Source organism: Diadema antillarum, unplaced genomic scaffold (genome assembly GCF_040938485.1).
Source record: "Diadema antillarum isolate AM-2024a unplaced genomic scaffold, OU_Dant_1.0 seq00000538_RagTag, whole genome shotgun sequence".
Classification (NCBI taxonomy): Eukaryota; Metazoa; Echinodermata; class Echinoidea; order Diadematoida; family Diadematidae; genus Diadema; species Diadema antillarum.
The window spans coordinates 483,134-505,559 of NW_027271486.1; the positions used below are offsets into that span (position 1 = coordinate 483,134).

The window sequence follows — 22,426 nt, forward strand, 5'->3', positions numbered from 1 at the left end:
GGTACACTATTTTCTTTTTCATTTGTTGGTTTCAGATGAGCCTGCGATTTTGTGTGTGGACTGGGGGCTTTAATGTATTACAGTCTGGACAGCCAGATTGCACCGTTAAACCATATAGTGTACCACTTTACGAAGATTGTATTATTAAGCAGATAGTCGAGTCATACCCTGAAGATGTTGCCACATGATATTGATTTGAAACACTCGATCGCGTCGTATATCCAGTCGGTACCCTTCACGGACATCATATTTCGCATCCGTTAACGGTGCATCAACAGGAACAACAGCTTATTTCCATAATATGGTAAATCGCAACTCAAGAAAGCGTATACATAAATAGGGGGAGGTGAGCACAAGGACGCACATAACAGAAAGTACAAGGTGACCGGTATTGACCACGGTATAGTATACTAAATTCTTTAAATCATTTATCTAGCGAATTGAATAGGTCAGGGCCTCCAACAAAAGATCGGATCAACTAACTGATTGAGCCACCCTGGGAAAACAAGGCCAATAGATAGGTACTTGAGTGTATGTCTTTTGTCTGTATGGTTAATCAAAATAAATCCCTCACATATATAAACCTGGGGCAGCTGGAGTGCATGGATAACGCAGTTGTATAGATGAGAAAAAAAAATCCCTGACGGGTTTATCAAAATCAATTCAACTGACTTGCAGTGTCCGCAGAACTCTTCTGTATACAGCGAAATGGCATGAACTGACAGATTGTGGGGAAAATTGAAAGCCAAAGGAAACGGTGCTTTTCGTACTTCCTTAACAAGATGATTGGACTGAGGAGTCTTTATGGCCAGAGGGTAAGTTTCCAACCTAAACTAACTAATGAAGACATAATCCGAAGCATTTAGATATAGAACTCAAAGTTCCAACTCTTACAGCTGCCTTAGGATGAATATATGGCATTTATTGCCCTAATACTGAAATATTCATATATATATATATATATATATATATATATATATATATTTATATATACATACATATATATACATATATATATATATATATATATATATATATATATATATATATAATTATGAATCTGTTTCGTCCAACATATAATCTAATAGAGGAATATAAAAGGAAGTAGACCTAATAGCCATTTGCTGATCAAGCAAATTTCAAAAGCATCGTGGTATGTGTGATGTCATTGCTATCTTCAGCATGGTGTTCAAAGACAAGGTAGATTACACCAAACAAGTCAGTGTCTAATCACTATTGTGTCTCGATGATATAGTTTCCTACTTTTACAACTGATATCAGCTTCGCTGGCTAGGAGGGTTCTGGAATCTGTTTCAGAATACGTATTTAGATATGTATTTGTCGTGTCGAGATAAACGTTTGTCATCATAATGCAGTTCATGTGCCAACAGACGAAGAAATCAAAAGCTAAACAATAGATCATTCCTGTAGAAATCTTCATATCATTTGAAAATTGTTTTACAACAAATTCGATAGCTATCTTTTAATGTTTCTGTGATCATTCTATGTGATAAACGACTTGCTATTACTGGCTACCATGGTAATGCATCTCAAAAGAACAATCAGTTATCTCTGCCTTCAATTAATAGAGAAACAAACTATTACGTTTAAAATATCCAAAGTTAATATCTTTCACCTCAGTGCTCAAACCATACATAAAAAGGTATAATTAATAATTATTCAGTAGCGGTTTATGTTACATTCGGTGAAGGAAATGTCGATTTTTCTGTTTTCATAATTCCAGGGAATTGTAGTCGCCATGTGGATGTCGTTTCTACTGTGGCAGCCGTCAGGTACGTTGATGTCTTTTTTGTCACCTTTTTTTCTTTCTTTTACAAGATGCTTCGTTAGTATAGGTTTTCCCGGCCAATTTCGGCACTTTTGTCAGTCCAATTACTTATTGCTGCATTCGATTTCGCAAAATTTAGCGTAGGTGACATGTTCGGTATTTCAATTTGATGATCTCTTCATTCAAATTTTATTTTGGAGCATTCACATTACCTTTAACCTCATACTAATTAACACTTTTTCAATTGAAATTCGAAAAACCAGCACGATTTCGTTATTCGTTCATTCAATTTAGAATTAGATATGGTCACGTGATCACGCATATGCTGCGCTCGTTCATTCGAATTCATTTTTGGGCATCCAATTTAACGTCTTTTGCACTGAATTTAGCACACATGTTTATGCTTTGGTTCTGTCCTTGTGTTTTTTTTAATATAGCTATTATTTTGTAAGCATCGTTACATTTTATGTTTTCGTAATTGCTTTAGAGATTTTGGCTTCAGTTTTTTTTTTTTTTTTTTATTCAATGTGCTTATCAAGTCTTCCAGTCCGAAGATAGTGCATATGGCCACAACTAATTATCTGGCCGAGTGTGTCGGCCAGTTCTAGGAAGTGAAGCTTATGATCATCAAATGTTCTTATGATTCTTTCTTTGTCTTCTTGAGAATCTGTGCTGTCATGATTGTAAGAAGATGAAGTTCATCTGTAGTATTGGTATTTATAGGCCTATAATGACATGCATGAATGAAAAGGGGCGAAGGTCGGATACAGAACAACAAACTCGAGTTATATGGGGTAAAAAAAAGATAATTTTACTGCTTAACAGTGTGCGGATGAAACAAAAAGTCACATAGAAATGAAGAGTTTGTTCGCAAAAACCGATAAGTCCATATTTGCCAAATGGAGATATTTGCGATTAAAGGTCAAGAAAAATAAAGAGAATAATAAGAAATGTTTTGCTTCTTTTGACCATAACTTCACAAATGTACTTTTATATGTAGTGACCAATATATCATTTAAAAGGAATTATTCTGTACTTTATGACAGAGACCGTACTTCAAAATCTTCAAAAATGGACTTATCGGTGTTTCCGAACAAACTCTTCAAATACACGTTTAAATGTTTTCATCTTTTCGAAAGAGAAATAACATGACGTTAATTTCAATGAAAATGTTTGGAATTTGACTGCCCATTCGCGAAATTAAATGACTCAAATACTCTTTTCGACGAGTGGTGGCGAATTTGAATGAACGTAGGGTGCCAGCCAATTTGAATGCCTTTTTTTACGAATTCAAAAGCCACGTGTGCAAATTTCGTTGAACGAAATGCTAAATTGAACGCACAAATTGCAATTTTGAATGACAGACTGTGCGATAACGAGTGGTTTTTGCTAAATTGAACGATCCTTCTGTCAAATCGGTCGCATCACGGCTTTCCTGAAATCAAAGAAGAATGTACACATTAACAGTGAAAGAGACATTGGAAAACTTGACTAAGAACTCAATAGCAGTAGTTTGATATGTTAGACTGTTTCCATTAAAATGAACCATAAATACCCGTGCATAATTATATTGTGCAAAATCTATTAAGAGGAATAAAAAAAAGCTATACTATGTACTAACTGTGATAAATGGGCGCATGATCAATGTGGTGAAGTCTCCGATGAAATTTTTTATTCAAACGCTAACTGGACTTGCTGGAAATGTATAATATCCAAACTGCCATTTCACTCCGGAGAATCGGTAAATAATGATGACTTTGATGACAATGTATGTATAAATTCACAAACTGAAATAGCCGAGGATAGATCAGCAACTGTTCACTTCCCTAGACAAAAGGGATTAAAAATGGCCCATCTCAATGTACGTAGTATCCGTAATAAGTTAGACGAATTACGCATTTTCCTGAAAAATAATCCATATGATATATTTACGATGTCAGAGACATGGTTGAATGCAGATTATCCCTCTGTTTCTCTTGTTGTTGACGGATACCATCTGGAAAGATATGATCGTGTAGAAGGAACGGGAGGCCGAGTTGGTGTTTTCATAAGTGCCGCCATCACATATAAAAGAAGGACAGATTTGGAAAAAGATTCATTAGAACTAATGTGATTAGAAATCAAAATACCAAACAGTAAGTCATATTTTGTGGGAATAGTATATCGCCCACCGAGCACGGATATAGCATTTTTTGAAAATCTTAAGGAAAATATTGAAAATGTATGTAATTTTACTGATAAGATCGTTGTCATTGGAGATATGATTTGTATATAATATGTTAACTGAAAATAATTTTTCACGTAAAATTGTGCAGATGTGCAATACTCTTCATAAGTCACAGATTGTAACCAAACCAACGAGGATAACTCGATAGAGTGAAACATTGATAGATTTGATTTTGGCATCTGAAACATTAGGCAGGGCTCGATACTAACGAAGGCCCGGTGGCCCGGTGGCCCGGGGCCACCAAAATTGAAAGTCGAGCCACCAGATTTTAAAAAAGGGCAAATTTGGTGGCCCGCCTCGGGCCACCAAAATTTTTTGAAAAGTACGTCAATTAATTCGTAACTTTTTGCGCCGGAGATTAGCAGTTATATTTGTTTAAAGGATGGATGAAAAGGACTGAATGAGTGCCTGAGAGTGAGTGTTGCGAGTTTATTGAGGTTTATTTATAAGTAGATGTATGTCCAACTTCCAATTCTTACTATGACTGGATAAAACTTAGATATTTGACTCAATAAAAAAAATCAGGACTTTTATTGTTTTTTATTGTTTTTTTCGGGGCCACCAAATTTTTCTTTCGGGCCACCAAAAATTTGAAATTGAGGATTTTGGTGGCCCCATCGGGCCACCAAACAAAAAAGTTAGTGTCGAGCCCTGCATTAGGTAATCTTTTTTTCAGATGTATACTCCATGGCCATATCTGACCACTCTTTGATTTATGTTATTTTGAAAGAGTGTACGCCTAAGTCAATTCCAAAAATTTAATTTATGAGGTCATTCCGTCAATACAAAGAGGAAGATTTCTTTACTGGTATAGAAAATGAACGATGGCACTTTTGGAGTCTGAAACAGATATTGACAGTTTATTGGGTGAGTTTAAAGATTTTTTTTTTTTTTTGCTTATTTGTGATAAACATGCACCTTATATAAGTGTAAGATAAAAATTAAACCCGGCTCCTTGGATAAATGATCAGTATTACTTTTATTGATTGCACGTCAACGTGATTATGTTGAATCAAAATTTAATAAGATAAGATCAAAAATATTACGGAATGAATATAAAAAGTTAAGTAACAACGTTAATAATATGAATAAGCAATTAAAGAGAGAATATTATAGTAATTTTTTCAAAAAATTGGAAAAAAATAATTTTAAAGCCAAGTGGAAAAAGGTAAAAGCGTTATTGCCCCGTAAGAATGAAAGTAATATATTGAAATGAGAAACTGATGATGAAATAATAGAAGATAGATATGAAGTAGGTAATGTTTTTAATTTATATTTTGATTGTATTTGTGATAAACTGCGGGAAAACGATAAGATTTTGATGAATGATAGAACTGTGGTTCCGCTGGAAGTAACGAAACAGATGTTTGAATTTTAAGAAATTGCTGAAAATTTTGTTCAGAGGGAACTTGAATCACTTGAGCAAAATAAAAGCTATGGTATCGATGGAATGCACCCAAGACTGCTCAAAGCAGCCGCTATAGTGATTGCTAAACCTTTAGCTTTTATCTTTAATTATCATTTGGCAAAGTGGAAAATTACCAGCTGATTTTAAAATAGCGAAAATTATTCCTATACATAAAAACGGCAGTAAAACAGATCCTGCTAATTACCGGCCCATTTCGGTTTTGTATACTGTAAGCAAGGTATTTGGGAAAGGAATTCACAGTCAGCTTTATAATAATTTGAAAGAGCACAATTTGCTAGCACAATGTCAGTCAGGTTTGCGACCACTGCACTCAACGCACACAAGTCTCCTCGATGTTACCAAGTATTTACTCGCAAATATGAGTTCAGGCTATATGACAAGTGCCATATTTCTAGACCTTCGCAAGGCATTTGATGTTATTTCACATGATAAACTTTTGGAGAAACTTAAACGATTTGGTATAACCGGAAAAGAGTATTTAATTGTGGTTTCAAGTTTCAAGTTTATTTCATATTTCATATTTCCATTTTCTCAGTGATGGGATTACAAAATGATTGACAATAAAACAAAAGTACAAAATATATACAACCATATCTTATGTTTGAAAAAAAAAAACATTAAACACAAATATAAATGGTCATTATCATCTGAGGATATCACAAATCAGTGTCAGAAATATGACGGGGCCTACATGGTTTCACTCATATATAACAGAAAGAAAACAGTGTGTTTTAATAGACGGCTAAATTAGTGACTCCCTGACAATGAAGTCAGGTGTACCACAGGGATCTACCTTAGGGCCTTTGTTGTTCACAATGTTTAATCAATGATCATTGCCATGTCCAATTTTCTTCATCCACCAAGCTATCATTGTATGCTGATGACACGGTTATGTTCAACAGGGGATAGTCATAACCAAAAATAGAATCTTCGTTACAAAACCAAATTAATTGCATTGTTAATTGGATGTATGCTAATGATATGTTTATTAATGTTGGTAAAACAAAGGTTATGCTGTTTGGGTCAAGAAAAAAAGAAAGAAATAAACAATTGAACGTTATTTGAGAAAATGAGATTCTGGAAACAGTTGTAACCATGAAGTATTCAGGTGTAATTTTAGATTCTCATTTAAGTTGGTCTAGTCACGTGGATCACATTGTAAAAAAAAGTATCTAAACCATATGCATGTTTCCTCAAAATGAAGCCTCATGTTAATCAGAAAACATTAATTGATTTGTATTTTTCTCTATTTGTCCCTTATCTGGATTACTGCTGTACGGTCTGGGGCAACAAGACTAAAACATTTACGCAAAAACTGCAGAGATGCCAGAATAAAGTTTACCCGGCTGGCCTTAGATGCCGATAAATTTCCTTCTTCTTCTCCACTGCTGAAAACGCTTCGGTGGCAATCAATCGAACAAAGACTTAAAAACCAGCAATGTATAATGGTTTACAAGATTTTAAATGACAGAGTGCCGGCTTATCTAAAACCACTCATTATCATTGGACCAGTATACTACCACACCAGATACGCAGTCAACACCCCCCTCTTTGTGCCTGCCAGTACCACGGACAGAATACATGCGAACGTCCATTTCTTACCAGGGAAGTGCAATATTCAACACTTTACCCAGTATTCTTACAAACTTACCCCTCTTTTGAAAGATTTAGAAAATTATGCCGTCAGTTGAGCTATACGTTTTGAATAGATACTTATTATGATACAATGGTTATTTATTGATTGTTTTTACATTTTTAACTGTTTATATTGTTTTGAATAATCTTTCTTTTTGGTTCCACTAACCCCTTTTATGGTACTTAAAACAGAGTTTTTATTTTTGGTGTGTCATAACAGTAATTACACCGTTGTTTTTTTTTTTTAGATAATACACTTTGTCTATAATGCTGAATTTAGTTTATATTTTATGTCAGTCTCCATGATCTAGTATCTTTTTAAGCGTGTATTATTTTGTGTATATGTGTTATACTTGTATGTGATTTTTTATGAAGGTTATTGTAATCCAGTGTTTTATCATGTATATGTACACGGGGTTCCCCAGGAAAGCAGTTGAGAAACTGAGGGGACTACCCTGTCTAAATATGACGGAATGAATAAATAAATAGATAAATAGATAGATAGATAAATAAATAAATAAATAAATAAATGTACTGACAGAAGTGCGAAATAGGCCGGTAAAACCTGTATTAAGTGATCACTTGTTGACAAAAGAATTATCTATCCATTTATGTATTTATGTGAAAATCTGATCATGGCCGGCGGAACCGTGGGGGGGGGGGGGATACATTAATGGTGTCACCATTTTGCCCCCCCCCCCCCCCCCACTTTTTTTTTTACCCTTTAAGTGCGTAAGTGGCACTACAAAGAAATTGTTTGAGTCTAACTTTCTCGGGTTATGTTATGTTACACAGTGCACTCCCGTTATAACACTAAAAACACTGCTATGATAACGGTCAAGTAACAACAAAGTAAATATTCAGGCCCTCACAATATTCTTCTTATTTTTGTGTTGTTGTTGTCGTCGTCGTCGTCGTCGTCGTCGTCGTTGTTGTTGTTGTTGTTGTTGTCGTGGTTGTTGTTGGTTTGGGTTTATCAATCTTATGCAGTTATAACAAAATTTCAATAGGGGTCTGCAGCAAAAGAAAAATACCTGTCCTTAGCACTTCGTGTACAACGAGAGTCCATTAAAGCTGAAAGTCTGCGCTCTTATAGGCGTTTCCCTCATTGTTTTACTGGACGACAAACTGCATCTGAAACGTGTTCGAAATTTAGAACTTGGAAGAGATAGGAGGAGATTTAAGAATCTTTGTCCTATGTGTTGTCTTTGGACAGAACCTATTCCTTACCTACCACAAAATGACATGTATCGAGTCCTGCCGCCGCTGCGAAGGAATCTGCCAATCGTACAAAAAAAAAAAATCGTGGATTGAACGGATCGCATAATCTGTCAGACTTTTTGTACAAACATTCGTTCAAGTTTATTCTATTTTCTCTTATATATCCTTATCCGTAGGTAGGTATCCTTATCCGTAACGAAACACAGCAACAATCATTTGAAAGAGCTGATAAAAAAGGATTATCATCCCTCTCTTAAATAACAGGGTTCTTAACACACAAGAGATTCTGAGAGAATCTATCAAATTATCGGCAATCTGAGTTTGGACATTCACTCTATGATGCTGCCAACAACCTTGAGATGTAAGCCTGAATATTTCAGTATGAAACGTGAAGGCATTCCTACAAAAGACATGACGCATGATGCTATACCGCCATGCACCCATCGTATTATAACAACAATAGCAACAGAACAACAAAATAAATCTAACCAGTAATGGCCAGAGCTCTCTTAAACAATGCTGTTCTGACAAGCTCTTTTATTGTTTGCTGATAAATCATTACATTTTCTCCAGAGTCATCCTTCCATTATAGAAAATCTCACAACAATGCCATGATAGTTCACCAGTCCTGTCGTGTTCACAACAATAATCAGTTGCTAAAGGAGGGAGGACAGAGGTGGGCTACAGGGCTTTAAAAAAAAAGACAAACAGCAAATATGCAAGTCACCCCCCCCCCCCCCCCCCCTCCCTCTTCTTTTGAAAAATGTCCATTTGCTGCAAGTATTCATGGAGCAGGTGGGCACTTTTTCTATGCAGTGGGGCACGCTCTACATATACAAACAAAATAACCCTTACTCTTATACTGTGAATTGAAACAGTTTGAAATTTATTTTTCTTCTCGTATTTTTTTTTTCATTAGATTTGATGTTTTAATTCAAATGACTAAAATAAGCAATAAACTGCAATCTACTCATAGTGAAGAAAAAATGCATACATCGATGATATTCTTATATACCACTTCTACATTCGTGTATCATTTTTGCACAGACGCCCTTTGGACAAAAGCTTCCGTGTACATAAATCAGCTGTTAACAATAGTCCTGTTGTTATAACCTACAGTTTACCTTTTATAGCTTCATTGTTCTAGGTATCATAAAAGAACGTGCCATGTCAAAGCAGTATGTATATGTCAAACCTAAAATAATTCTTACAAATAATTTGCATTAAAAAAATCAACGAGTTACTCTGTTTAGTTGACACGGAAAAACATTCGGATTGTTTTCTTAGGTCATTTTCAAGTCCACATTTTCAGTGGTAAAGGAATTTCTGTATTATCCTCCTTGTTTTCCTGACGTTGAAAGACCACGTATGTTTCTAAGTAGTGTTATCTACATTAATGTTTTAACCTTCTTATCATACCAAGTACTAGTATTGTCACCATTTGTGCGCTTTGAAAAATCTAAATAGGAGATAAGTGTGGAAAGTTGTGGCATAATACATAAGACTCCTGACTCCTGGATAGAAGGACCGAGTTCAAATCTCAAGGGCTAGGGAATAATACTGGCAGAGCCCTGTGGTGAATCAGTAGTGTCAACACTGAAAAACATACCCTGGACAAGAAAATTACCATATTATCATTATTATGACTATTACCGTCATTACAATTATTATTCTGTGACTTCTGTATTATCTCCTGAACTTCCTTTGTACACATTTGGTATCTCTGCTACTGTACACTGCATCTGACTTGTACCTCGCTCGGGTGATCACGCAACACTCAAGAAGTCTGTGCCGCGGACATTGTTTTCATTGTTTTCTTTTTTCTTTTTCTTTTTACTTTTTGGCGTTTATATTTCTCCAATTCAGAAATTGTCATTCCTTTAATTACATACCCAAGTAAGAAATAATCTCACATCCGCATCTGGGAATCTACACCCTACAAGCAATGCTTCTATGTAGATTCCTCATATTTCACATGTTTTATTGTCTTATAAGCTGTACGTGACAATTCATCCAGGCTTTTGTATTGTGATGTTTATGTTTTATGTATTTGTTGAAATGTGGAATATGGAACAATAAAAAACAAACAAACAAACAAATTATCATCATTAGTATCATATAAATTAATAATATTAATGTCATTATCATTATCATTGTTATTATCATCATCATTATCATCACCATCACCATCATCATCATCATGATTATTATTATCATGATCTTCATCGCTTTCAAACAGGTTTGTCTTGTTTTCTCCGCCGTGGTATAGCATGGAATGTTATAGCTGCACTCAGCGTTCTTGTGCTTCATCCCACCGTCAGTTTTTCATGAGGAATAAATGTTTTGTTCCAATAAAGTCCTTTGTGACACTGTAGGTTCGGGTGCGGAATATAAAACAATCATACATGCATATTGTGTTTATTATCAACGACATTTATTGGGTTGGCATAATTGTGTGTCGATTTCTTAAGAAAATGGTCAGATGTTACGGTCATTTGAATGTATATTGTGCGATTGCTAAGCTTATTTTATTTTCGCCAGCTGCCTCAAACGATCCCGAGGTTTGCCCCCACCTCACCCAAGCATCATGCCCTTCAGTGCTGTCAGATGATGGTGCCGTTTTCCAGTACATACCTAAACCCGTAAAGCCAGACGCATACACTTTACCGCAGCTGCCGCCGGAAGTGAAGATCCCCGGAAACCTAAAAAGATACGTCTGCACAAGACCAGGTGCGTCGTGGATGCATCGCAACATGATTATACGTAACATAGCTGGAGTCATGTCCAATGTTCAACTGTGTAATTTGGTACTTGATAGACAAGCTGTGTAACTGTAACTACTTTTCAAGTAGATATCATGATTAATATGAAGGTGTGATATAATTTGTTGCTACATGTATGGCAAAGATCAGTAATGTGGAAACGGTTGCTAGAAAATATGATTTCACAGACAAGATAAGTATACTTTTCAACTGGCAAAAACTCCTGTATACGATATTCAGCCAACGGCATATGCACAACTACAATTTTGCCATGTACAAAATTGTGTAACTTATTTACGGTAGTAAAAGTCCCAAAAGTAATGTAGCAACGTAATCTTATTTCGTTATCACTTTCGCAGGAAATTCACATGCGTACATTATTTATGCATGATTTCTTCTTCTGTTCTGCTTTCATGAGAAACCGGTCATGCATTCTCATGTTAAGCTTTTTTGTCATCATCCTCGTTCATTGTGATTTCTAATGAATTTTGAATAAAGTTCGTACTGTTCATCTTAATCACTCTGAACCCAGGAGGCCTATTACCAATCTATAACGCTCAATTGTAAACACCTAAAGGCTATCTGGACGTCTTTTATTGAAGTAGCCCTTGTAAATTGAAGTAATGATAAATAATTTTGATGTATTCATCTATTTAACACCCACGTATCTCTTGTGAAAACAGCCTGTCTGTCTGACCCGTGTCTTCATCAGTCCCAATGTACTGAGACGGACGATGGCTTCAACTGCACATGTCTAGATGGTTGGCAAGGCAAACGATGTGGAAAAGGTGGGAAACAGGATTTGTGTAGAGTACATGATGTCTTTGTCTTCAATTCAAGTCAATTCAATTCATTTACGTTCATTCGTTGGATGTGTAGGCTTACTTGTTCCCTTTCCAGTTTTAAAAGATTTTCTAAAGGGGTAGATTCCGTAATACCGCGATGCAGCAATCTCATAAATATTCTTTTTAGATTATCCTAAAGTGTCGAAGACACAGGTGAATACTGTATTCATCGCTTCATTAGACTTTACGGTCATCCTAAATTCGTTTCCATTGTATCCTACATAAGTGGGATATTGCTTTTGTCTTCACGTCTGTGTAAAGATACTATTTCCAATTAATGGATTTCCTTGGACTTCTTGGTCATTCCTCTCAGCTACTTTCATCAAAACTGTCAGAATCCTTGGAGGAAACAGCTGTGAAGGAAGAATCGTCTTTGCACCTCGTTACAGCCCAGAGAATTTTAGACTTATACACCAAAATGGGTGGACGGCAAATGCATCTCGTCTGGTCTGCCAGTACCTTGGATTCCAGGGAGCTTACGGAACACTAAATGGGAACCTCTACGGCGAATCGTCACAGGATGTGTACGCCAAAGTGGGTGTAGTCAGTTGCCCAACAAATGCCGCGAATATCACTGACTGTTGGGTAGACGAAGAGACAGATGATGACATGGATACTACCATAGGCATTGCGTGTTGTTCGGGTGAGATATTTGATATCAATGTGAGATATGTTTGCGTGTTTAATTGTCTGTTCTCTTTTTCCATTTTTCAAGGTGTCTGAATAGCCCATATCCACCTAATGTGTAACTGGTCTTTCCGCTTGCGGTCCATTGACGAGGAGAGCCTACTTTACTTAATGTAAATATGAAATGAATGTGTGTGTACGATGTTTGTGTGTGCAAGTGCTTTTGTGTGTATAGTTAGCCATGATGAATTACTAAAGTAAAGATCAGTCATATCAAAACACATACATGTAGACGCATACACAAGTATTGTGTGTGGGTGTATGTCTGTGTGTCTGTGTGTGTGAGTGAGTGTGAGTATTAATTTATTCATTATTCCAACGACCTATAATATCAAGACCTGATATAACGCTGTGCACTGCCACACCTACTCATGTCCCTCAGGGAGTCCCAGTATGTCTCCTGGAAGTCCTCTTGGTCTTGAAAATGGCGTCATCCCAGGCTCTGTCATCAGCGCTTCATCCTGTTTAGTCTACCACCTTTGCACCCCGCAAGCTCGTCTTAACGGACCTGCCTCGTGGTGTTCCTCAGGGGTCGGCACAGATCAGTGGTTACAGGTTCAGTTCGAATCGAACTACCTGGTGTCTGGTATCATCACACAGGGAAGGAGAGACGTAGAACAGTATGTTACGTCATACAAGATGTCGTCCAGCGTAAACAACATAATTTGGACAGAATATGTGGATCCCTTCACAGGCAGCGTCAAAGTGAGTTTGATGCCTAGAAAAGCAAAATGAAATGTGACACAAAATGCATAGTAAATATAACCAGAGTGCTCATAGAGGTTCAGAGTGTGAAGTAGAATACCAGTAGAGATGCTTTCTTTGAGTACAGCAAAATGTTACTCTATAGATGGATGAGCGTTCGTGTTATCACAATCATTAGGAAAGTCCTATCAAGCAAAGGTAAATTCGACTGATTGTGATAAAACGAACGCTTATCCAGTTGATTTTCTAATCAGATGAATCTTTTAGCGTGTTACTCTATAGTATATGGGCAAACATCATCGCTGACCATTTTGTTATGTAACAGAATCTTTTAATCTGAAAATTATCATGAAATGTCCTATCTACAATAGCTATGACTACGTTTTGGACATTTTTGGTAGTATTATACAAAGTGCATAAGTAGGGATTATAATAATTATAATCATGGAGTTACTTTTGACATTTTTCAACAAACTATGGGACCTCAGGTTCATCAGAACGGTCTTTTGGGTGTGATTATCGACTTCATACCTAGAAGATGTCGCTGAAAGTTTGCTTGTTTCTCACAAAACAGTACTTTATTGTCAGCTATCCTCTTCTTAAACTCTCAAAATGCTAACTAGGAAATCAGAGTACCAAGTTAACTTGTTCTCACATCCCAGTGAAAGACAGAATTGTTGCAATTTAACATCACGATATGCATTTGACTTTTTCATATTTGGCACATTGTGACCAACACAATTATCAAACGAGCAAAACGATGTCGAACAATCCTTGCCAAGTTAGTAGAATCATATAATGATATCGTTGGTTGTGGTTGAGGTACCCTTTTTCAGTTTAAGGTAAGGCTACTATTCACATACGGTAATAGCTGCAGATTTGTTCGTCTATGATAGTGATCTGCATATATTTCTTGCCTTTGAAGGTATTTCCGGCTAATTATGATATGTCGAGTCAAGTAATGCACTACTTCAGGCAAGCCATGGTGGCGCGATTCATTCGGCTCCATCCACAAACTTACTACCGTCACATGTGTCTCAGACTGGAACTGATTGGCTATGGACCTTTGCAAGATACAATTGGTAGATATCCTTGCTTTGCTTTTGAGACATGGAAGCACACACAGACGAATATACGTGTGTTTGTATGTGTTTGTATATATAATATACATAATAATAGTATATATATATATATATATAGTATATACATGATATATATATATTATATATATATAACATTATATATTATATATATATAACATATATATATATATATATATATATATATATATATATATATATTACAATGTATAGTAAGATGGAAGGCGTTGCTTTATTGGTGACTCAGATGGACAGTCTGTTTCGGCCGATATGCAACAAGAACACCATGAAAATAAGCTACAGCTGCATGGACAATATGCATACTATAACAAAGGCACACAACAACAAAATAATCAACAGTCAAGAGCAAACCAGGGACTGCAGAAAGAAGGAGGATTGCCCGATCCCTGAGAAATGCACCACCAGAAACATCATATACGAAGCGAAATTAACGATCCCAGACGACGAGAAAGTGTACATCGGCCTCACCTCAACCTCTTTCAAATCCAGATATGCTACATACAAGGCAAGCTTCACAAACAGGGAAAAACGACACCAGACATAACTGAGAAAATGCATCTGGGGACTGTAGGATGAAGGCACTCCCTACTCCCTCACATGGAGGAACGTCAGGCACGCCCAACCGTACTCGCCCAAAACAAACCGGTGCAACCTGTGTCTATGGGAGAAATACCACATCACCACGGCCAAGAAACCGGCAATCCTGAACTCAAGAACAGAACTCATTTCAGCATGTAAACATAAGAAAAAGTTTTCCCTTGCAGAGCTTGGTTAGCCCCACGGCGTCCATATGTAACCATTTAAGCCATAATTATTACCCCTGCCATACGTTAAGCCCAGCACTAGTGTCATTATCAACTTTATTGTGTTGTTTAAGTAGCCACGTGTGTGTATCTTTTGTATCTTCTGTTCGCTTGCTTGAGTGCACCAGAGTTGTGTGTCTTTCACACAATGTACTTTAACAAGAAACTGATTTAGTTGCTGACGAGGCTTCGGCCGAAACAGACTGTCCTGCTAAGTCACCAATAAAGCAACGCTTTCCATCCTACTATACATTGTAATACATGGGCTCCTATATAGTTAAGCACTGTCAGCCATGTTGTAATTCGCACTCTAAATGTACTTACGAATTTACAAATACACATACTTCCATGCAGTTTTTCGAATTGCCTGTCTGAAGACAGAAGATTCTAAATACAGCTTACTCCTTTTCCAATATGCACAGTATTTCTGTAATACTTTAGAGCAAAACTCACACATAATATAATTGTATATAGATGAGTTCCTGGGTGTCAGTTCAGCTGTGGTGTGTTTGCTTCTCTCTTTGTTTTCTTTCTGGGTAATTTCATTTCATTTTTTTTTTTTATTTCTCAATGAAAATACATGAAATGCAGCAAAGTGAAATGTTATCTCAAGCTAGAATCCTCAATAGAATACCTGGGCCTACAATTTGTATATAGAAAACATGATGGTCATCGTATTAAGATATTAATCTGTTTCTTTGTTAGTTTGTTTGTTTGTTTGTCGGTTGGTTACTATTGATTCTGCTTCCCTAGTCAAGCAAAATAGAATTAATTTTTTGTTAAGCCAAGAGCAAGACATGACCAAAATAAAATCGAACAAAGAAATTATAATGTACAACAGTTCACAGTGTATTCGGTTTTGTTTTTTTTTCCATTCGCAAAGAAAAAAGTAAATACTGTTCTTGGTGGTAACGCATTTATGTGAACAATCTATAATTGTTACTGTCATCTTTTCATTTATTTAGCCGCCATTAACCACGAGAGCGAGCTCTGTCCTCTCGATCGAGGTGTCAACCTCGGGGTCGAAGACGGTCGCATTCCTGATACCAGCATGTCGTCTTCTTCTACGTACAGCAGCGGTACACTGGCGCAGCATGGCAGGCTAAACATAGAACCTGATTCGGAAGGTACCTCGGCAGCTTGGACACCACTTGATAACGATAAAGACGGGTGGCTTAAAGTAAGATCTGGTTCCTCCCTATACTTGCACAAAAAGTGTGATTTGGTTCTCTTACGTGCAAAGAGTATGACTCTTCTGTAAACTGAATAGCCGACTTTCAAGTCTTGCATACTTGTGTGGATATATATATGTGTGGCGCTCCGTCGGAATGAGTCAAAAGTCGCAAAAAATGAAATCGTAGTTATGCCTATAGGTGAATTCTACAGACTCTAAGCTTTACACTGATATATAAATAATATGATATAAATAGAGAGTGCGAGAAGGGGTCCCGACCATGTACAGCACCAGTGTAGCTCCTTCATTATTTATATTCAGTGCGAGAAGAAGAACATTCGTGGAAGTATCTAGTGATCAACGTGCGTGTTTATTGGCGTGCTTTCGGTCTCGTTAGAACCTTCATCAGGGCTGTAATGATACAAAAATGACTCACTCGTATATATACATGTTTCGACACTAACGGTGGCCTGGTGGCCCGGGGCCACCAAAAATATAAGTTAGTGTGGAGCCCTGATATCTAATATATATATAATACTTTATATACTTTGAGAGATTGTATCTCTATCTATCTCTCTCTCTCTATATATATATACCGGGTGTCCCAAAAAAAGCGGATTTTCAGTACCTTGCGTTTGAAATCATTAGAAAGAGCATATTCCGCAGAAGATAATGATACCAAAATCAATAAAATTGGTTCAGTACTTTTTATTCTACGCCAATTTTTGTAAATGCAGTCATTTTCAAATTTCGCCGGATTTTTGCAACTTATGAGATAATAATTTTAGTGCGACACGTGATCCATACGGTGAATATTGTGTAAGCTCGGTGATCCATGTCAACAAACGATCCAGCTTTCACATTGGGCGCGGGCCAGGAAAAAAAGTGTGAGTGTGTGTGCGCTCCCAATGTGAGAGCTGTATCTTTTTTGACATGGATCAACGAGCTTACACAATTCACCGTATGGAACGCTCGTCGTACCCAAATTATTATCTCATAAGTCGCAAAAATTTGAAGATGAATGCATTTACAGAAGTTAGCATAGAATAAAAAGTACAGATCCAAATTTAATAATTTTACATCATAGTCTTTTGCCGGAGATGCTCTTTCTAATGACATCAAAAAATATATCACTTTTAGAACGCAAGGTACTGAAAATCCACCGTTCCGCTTTTTTGGGGACACCCGGTATATATATATATATAAGAAAGAGAGACAGACAGACAGAGAGAGAGAGAGGTGCATATATTCAGTTATTCAGCCATTCATTTTCTTCTTAACAGCTGCCATATCTGGTATCTAGGATTGTCCCTAATCAGTCATTAAAGACAATGTACCATTTGAACAGGGAGCTCCCGCCGTTCTTTTTTTAATCAATCAACTATAATTATGTCGTTTCATGATAAGGGCAGCTGAAGGGAAGATCGCTATCCTAAGCCGGGAAGCATTCATAAGCAATATCAATCTGTTTTAATTCTATACAAGGTCATCGGCAATTTTCAATCGATTGTGAAGTTGAGAGATTGTAGCCTCTGAGTAGGCGAACAGGCCGCAACAGCCAAATTGCTTACCTAGAGTCACGAATACCAATGACGTTACTGTCATTCAAACGTCCATTTTTCAATAGTTAAAATTCAGAATTGCAGTATCTTGAACCTCTATATTACATATTTGCACCAACATCATAACAACTAAAAACCATTATATGATATTGACTGGCCTCGAGGGAGATACCAGAAAATATTGCCCAAACTGAAAGAATATTGCCCTAGTCGAAGACGAGGGCAATATTCTTTCAGTGCGGGCAATATTTATCTGTTATCTCCCTCAAGGCCAGTCAATATCATGATTATTACCTATCCCCTAGGTAAATTAGGAAAATATGTGAATACGGCTATACACTATGATAGAGATCAAGCCACAATTGACTATTTTGTAGATCATCGCCAACATGTCGAATAATTGAAAAATTGTTCATCAATGCATATCATTCAACTCATTCAACTTCAAAAGATACATATGGAGTTGTTACAGGCGACCTTCAAACATCTGAACGCTTTTACACTTTATTTTTACTTTTGTTTCAATTTGGAGAGTTGTAATAACTGATGGTCACTGCGCAGTTATTGAGCACAAATGGACTAGTCATGTTTGACGTGCTGCTGGAAAGTGGTCGACCTTGTATGAATTGATTTATCGGCGTTCTTCTGCGGTGCGTGTAAGCGACATGCAGCGACCTCCTTGAATGTTTTCTCTTCGTGGTCGATCGGAATGTTTACATGTAAAGCAGGGAGGTGGGAAGAGAGATTCCACTCCTTCTCTTCCCACCTCTCTGTTTTACAGTGCACTCCTGTTATAACGAACACGGTTATAACAAAATTCTGGTTATAACGAAGTAAAAAATTGGGCTGCAATGTCATCCACTCTACGTATTTCTATTGTTTATTTGTTCTGTTATAACAAAATTTCGATATAACGAAAGAAAACTGCCGGTCCCGAGGATTTCGTTAGAACACTGTCCACTGTCGGATTATGTTTCTTTTTCACAAACACTGCTTACAGCCAAACAAGCTTGCTTTCATTTAGGTCCCGTCATACTTTTCTTTGATCAACCCCATCTCGATTTCGATTTTGACCAGTTATCATTACATATAATTACTGTGTTATCACCATATTGTTTGTGTTTTGCACATTGTTTATCAAGGTGAAAGAACTTGTTTGATTTCTGTTATAATGTCCATAATTGAAAAGTATGGAAATATATGAATCGAAATTGAAAAAAAAAAAGATTGAAATGTAAAACCCCGGGTGCTCGTGATATGCTCGAATGTCGTCTGCTGAACTCCCGACCCTGCAAAATACCAACTGTAATTACCTCGCAAAACTACCTCGTATAGGTAATAATCTGAATGTCATAATGTCGATAATCCTTTTGATAACTTTTTGGACTTTTTGGAGATGAATAATGCGTAACATGCAACTTCAGCAAATATCAAATCCTCCTAATATTGTTCTCCTGAATCACACTCTGTTATATTTGTATTTTTGCAAATAATGTTTTTCCAGATTGACCTCGGGGAAGAGTTCATGGTTACAGGTGTTATTACTCAAGGCAGATCAAATGATTACCAATGGGTGACTTCTATGTCAATCTCTACCTCCCTGGATGACATCTTCTGGGTTTTTACAATCGACCCGGTGTCCCTCGGACGCAAGGTAAAGTTCATGTTTTCCACCTGCACAACAGTTCAAACACGACTTGTGATTATTTTGCACCGACTATGCATAAAATCACTTAAAAGATGATAAATTATGATACGACATCAAACACTTCGGTTCAATCAATTTTTTTTTTTTATATCCTAGCCATTTCGAAACTGATTTTCATCAAGTGAAATTTTAATTCTTCTAGTTGTATGCTCTTTTATATTGTATATGACGGGTTTGTATTATTATCTCACCAAAAAAAAAAAAAAGAAAGAGTTGGAACCTGAATCTCCATCCCAACCAAAAAGTATCTTATCCCCTTAAAGAACAGTGCCTCATCTCACTAAGCAAGGGGAGTGGACACATGTGTCTCGCCTGCCTTTGGCTGAATGTGAAGGGCTTCATCCCCAAAAGGGCTTGCTATGTTCTTATCTCATACAATGAAAAATTTGAGATGTTTACATTCAAAGCTGCTACAAATACCCCCCCCCCCCCAAAAAAAAAAAAAAAAATCGAAAGAAAAAATGTGTGACCTTTCCTAATGTAAGCTTCAAGGATATTCCTTGATACAGGCGTATGTAATAAGTGAGGTATATATCACTGGAAACGTTTTTGTTTTTTTGTTTTTTTTTTTAATCGAGCTCTATGCGATCAATATCGAACTCTTCATGATAATTTCAGGTTTCCATTGCAACTGATTGACAAATTGCTCTACATCGACGTAAATAAGCACTGAATCGATCAGTGTTTTAGTAGTAGCCATGATAAAAAATCATAGGCGTAAATACTCGAGCATGATTCGAACCTACGACCTCCTGATCACCGGACAGGCGTCATCTCCACTAGATGACCGAGCTTTCGCCCGACAGCAAGTGTTGTTTCTAATCCTTATAGCATGAAGCAGGTACTGTTTTATTATTCAAATTCATGAAATTCTTCCGTCCACATGTTTTCATTGCATTTGATTGACAAATTGCCCTACATCGAAGTAAATAAGGACTGAATTGATCAGTGTTTGGGTAGTAGCCATGATAACAAAGGCGTCATCTCCACTAGTGGAGATGACGCCTGTCCGGTGATCAGGAGGTTGTAGGTTCAAATCCTGGTCGAGTATGTACGCCCATGGTTCTTTTTTTTTATCATGGCTACTACTATTTAAACACTGATCAGTTCAGTGCTTATTTACGTCGATGTAGAGCAATTTGCCAATCAGTTGCAATGAAAGCACCTCGACGGAAGAATTTCATGAATTTGAATTTCAGGTGTATACCTCAATATCCCTCGGTGTTGTGTTCGACTGCTGAACACGTTTTTCTTCTTCTTCTTCTTCTTCTTCTTCTTCTTCTTCTTCTTCTTCTTCTTCTTTTTATGCGTATCATTGATGTTATCCCAGGTGTACCCAGCTAATTATGACAGAAATACTCAAGTAACTTCGTCACTTCCTGAGCCGGTGAGGGCGCGCTACATCAGGATCCATCCAGTCACGTTCAAGAAGCGCGCATCGATGAGGGTCGAAATTCTGGGCCATGGTATTTGAGGACTTCTTTAAAGGGATCGTATAGTCTTGGTTGAGACCTACCTTTAGTTTTTCTACCATTTTTTTCCTGAGATAATGAGAAACCTTTTCTGAAATATGGAGGAGCGCGTTATTCCAGGAGGGATTCAACGTTTATTCGATTAAAATTGGTTTTGAAATGACCGAGATATCCAAAACAGAGCAATTCTAATAAAAGGTGGGACCCACCTTTTATTAGATTGCTTTGTTTTACTATGTTTTTGGATGTCTCAGCCATTCCAGAACCGATTTTCGTTTAACAAAGTTTGAATTCTTCTTAGAATGATATGCTTTGTATCATTTCATAAGTGGTTTCTTGGTATCTCCCCAAACAAGTTAAAAGCCCAATCCTCATCTCCACCAATACTATACTATCCCTTTGATGAAAACTCGCTTGATTCAGTTTGTATTGTTTATTGTAACATTGCTAAATTTTCCTGGTGACCCTTTTTGTTTTAAACATTGCGTTGAGATTCCTTACCATCGTACTTCAGAATCAATTGGAATGTATATCTAAGGTTACCCTTTGTAGGGCAGGGAGGTGACCAGCTTCCTGCCCTGGGTTAAACCACATAGTAATAAGTAGATTTTATATCATGATTCCCTCACAAGTCTCCAATTCACTGAAATTTCGGCTCAAAGTCATTAATTGACATGCAGTCGATAAGAGTGAGTTCTAAGTGACCCTCACATTAAATTAGATTAAATCAAATTATGCTAAATTAAATGCAAACTTGAATTGTTATATTTATAAAAAGCTTGGAACGACGACGTTTAGAGAGAAGGAAGTTGAAATTGTTTGATAATTCAAGTTATATAGGCCAAAATTACTTCTTTATGTACAATCCGATAGTATAAGATAATGTCAATTGATGCCCTCTTGCAGTTTGCTTGTGCTTTAGAAACATGTTTGGATAACAATCTTATATGAAAATCATAACATTCATACTTCTCGTCAAAATTGACCGGAGTTTTTATCATTATTTTTCTTCTGGTTCTACTCCAAGAGTGTCCTCCTAGACGCCATTTAATCGTAACATCATAACGTGTATGATGGAAGAATTGAAACAATTAAAGAAAGTTTAAACAAGAGGTAAATGAAAACTAGGAAAGAGGCATAATGAAAAATGGAAAACATCAACAATGTTTCATAATAGTACACTTGTAATTTCTATACGTCGGATAAATATGACAATTTCCCTGTATCAAACAAGATCAACCGTTCTCATTACCAATTGTAGTTGACCTGTGACTCAATATTTCACC

The 22,426-nt window shown here is 36.7% G+C and overlaps 1 protein-coding gene across 1 annotated transcript; it reads left to right on the forward strand.

Annotated features, from left to right (window-relative positions):
• Positions 1 to 1,759: 1,759 nt before the first annotated feature.
• Positions 1,760 to 21,142, forward strand: LOC139734661 (lactadherin-like). Its single transcript, XM_071645449.1, has 9 exons — positions 1,760 to 1,793; positions 10,843 to 11,031; positions 11,747 to 11,851; positions 12,222 to 12,551; positions 12,978 to 13,300; positions 14,993 to 15,155; positions 16,190 to 16,404; positions 19,465 to 19,614; positions 20,999 to 21,142. Exons 1-9 carry the CDS (start codon positions 1,760 to 1,762, stop codon positions 21,140 to 21,142), a joined length of 1,653 nt encoding a protein of 550 aa, XP_071501550.1.
• The last annotated feature ends 1,284 nt before the right edge of the window (positions 21,143 to 22,426 follow it).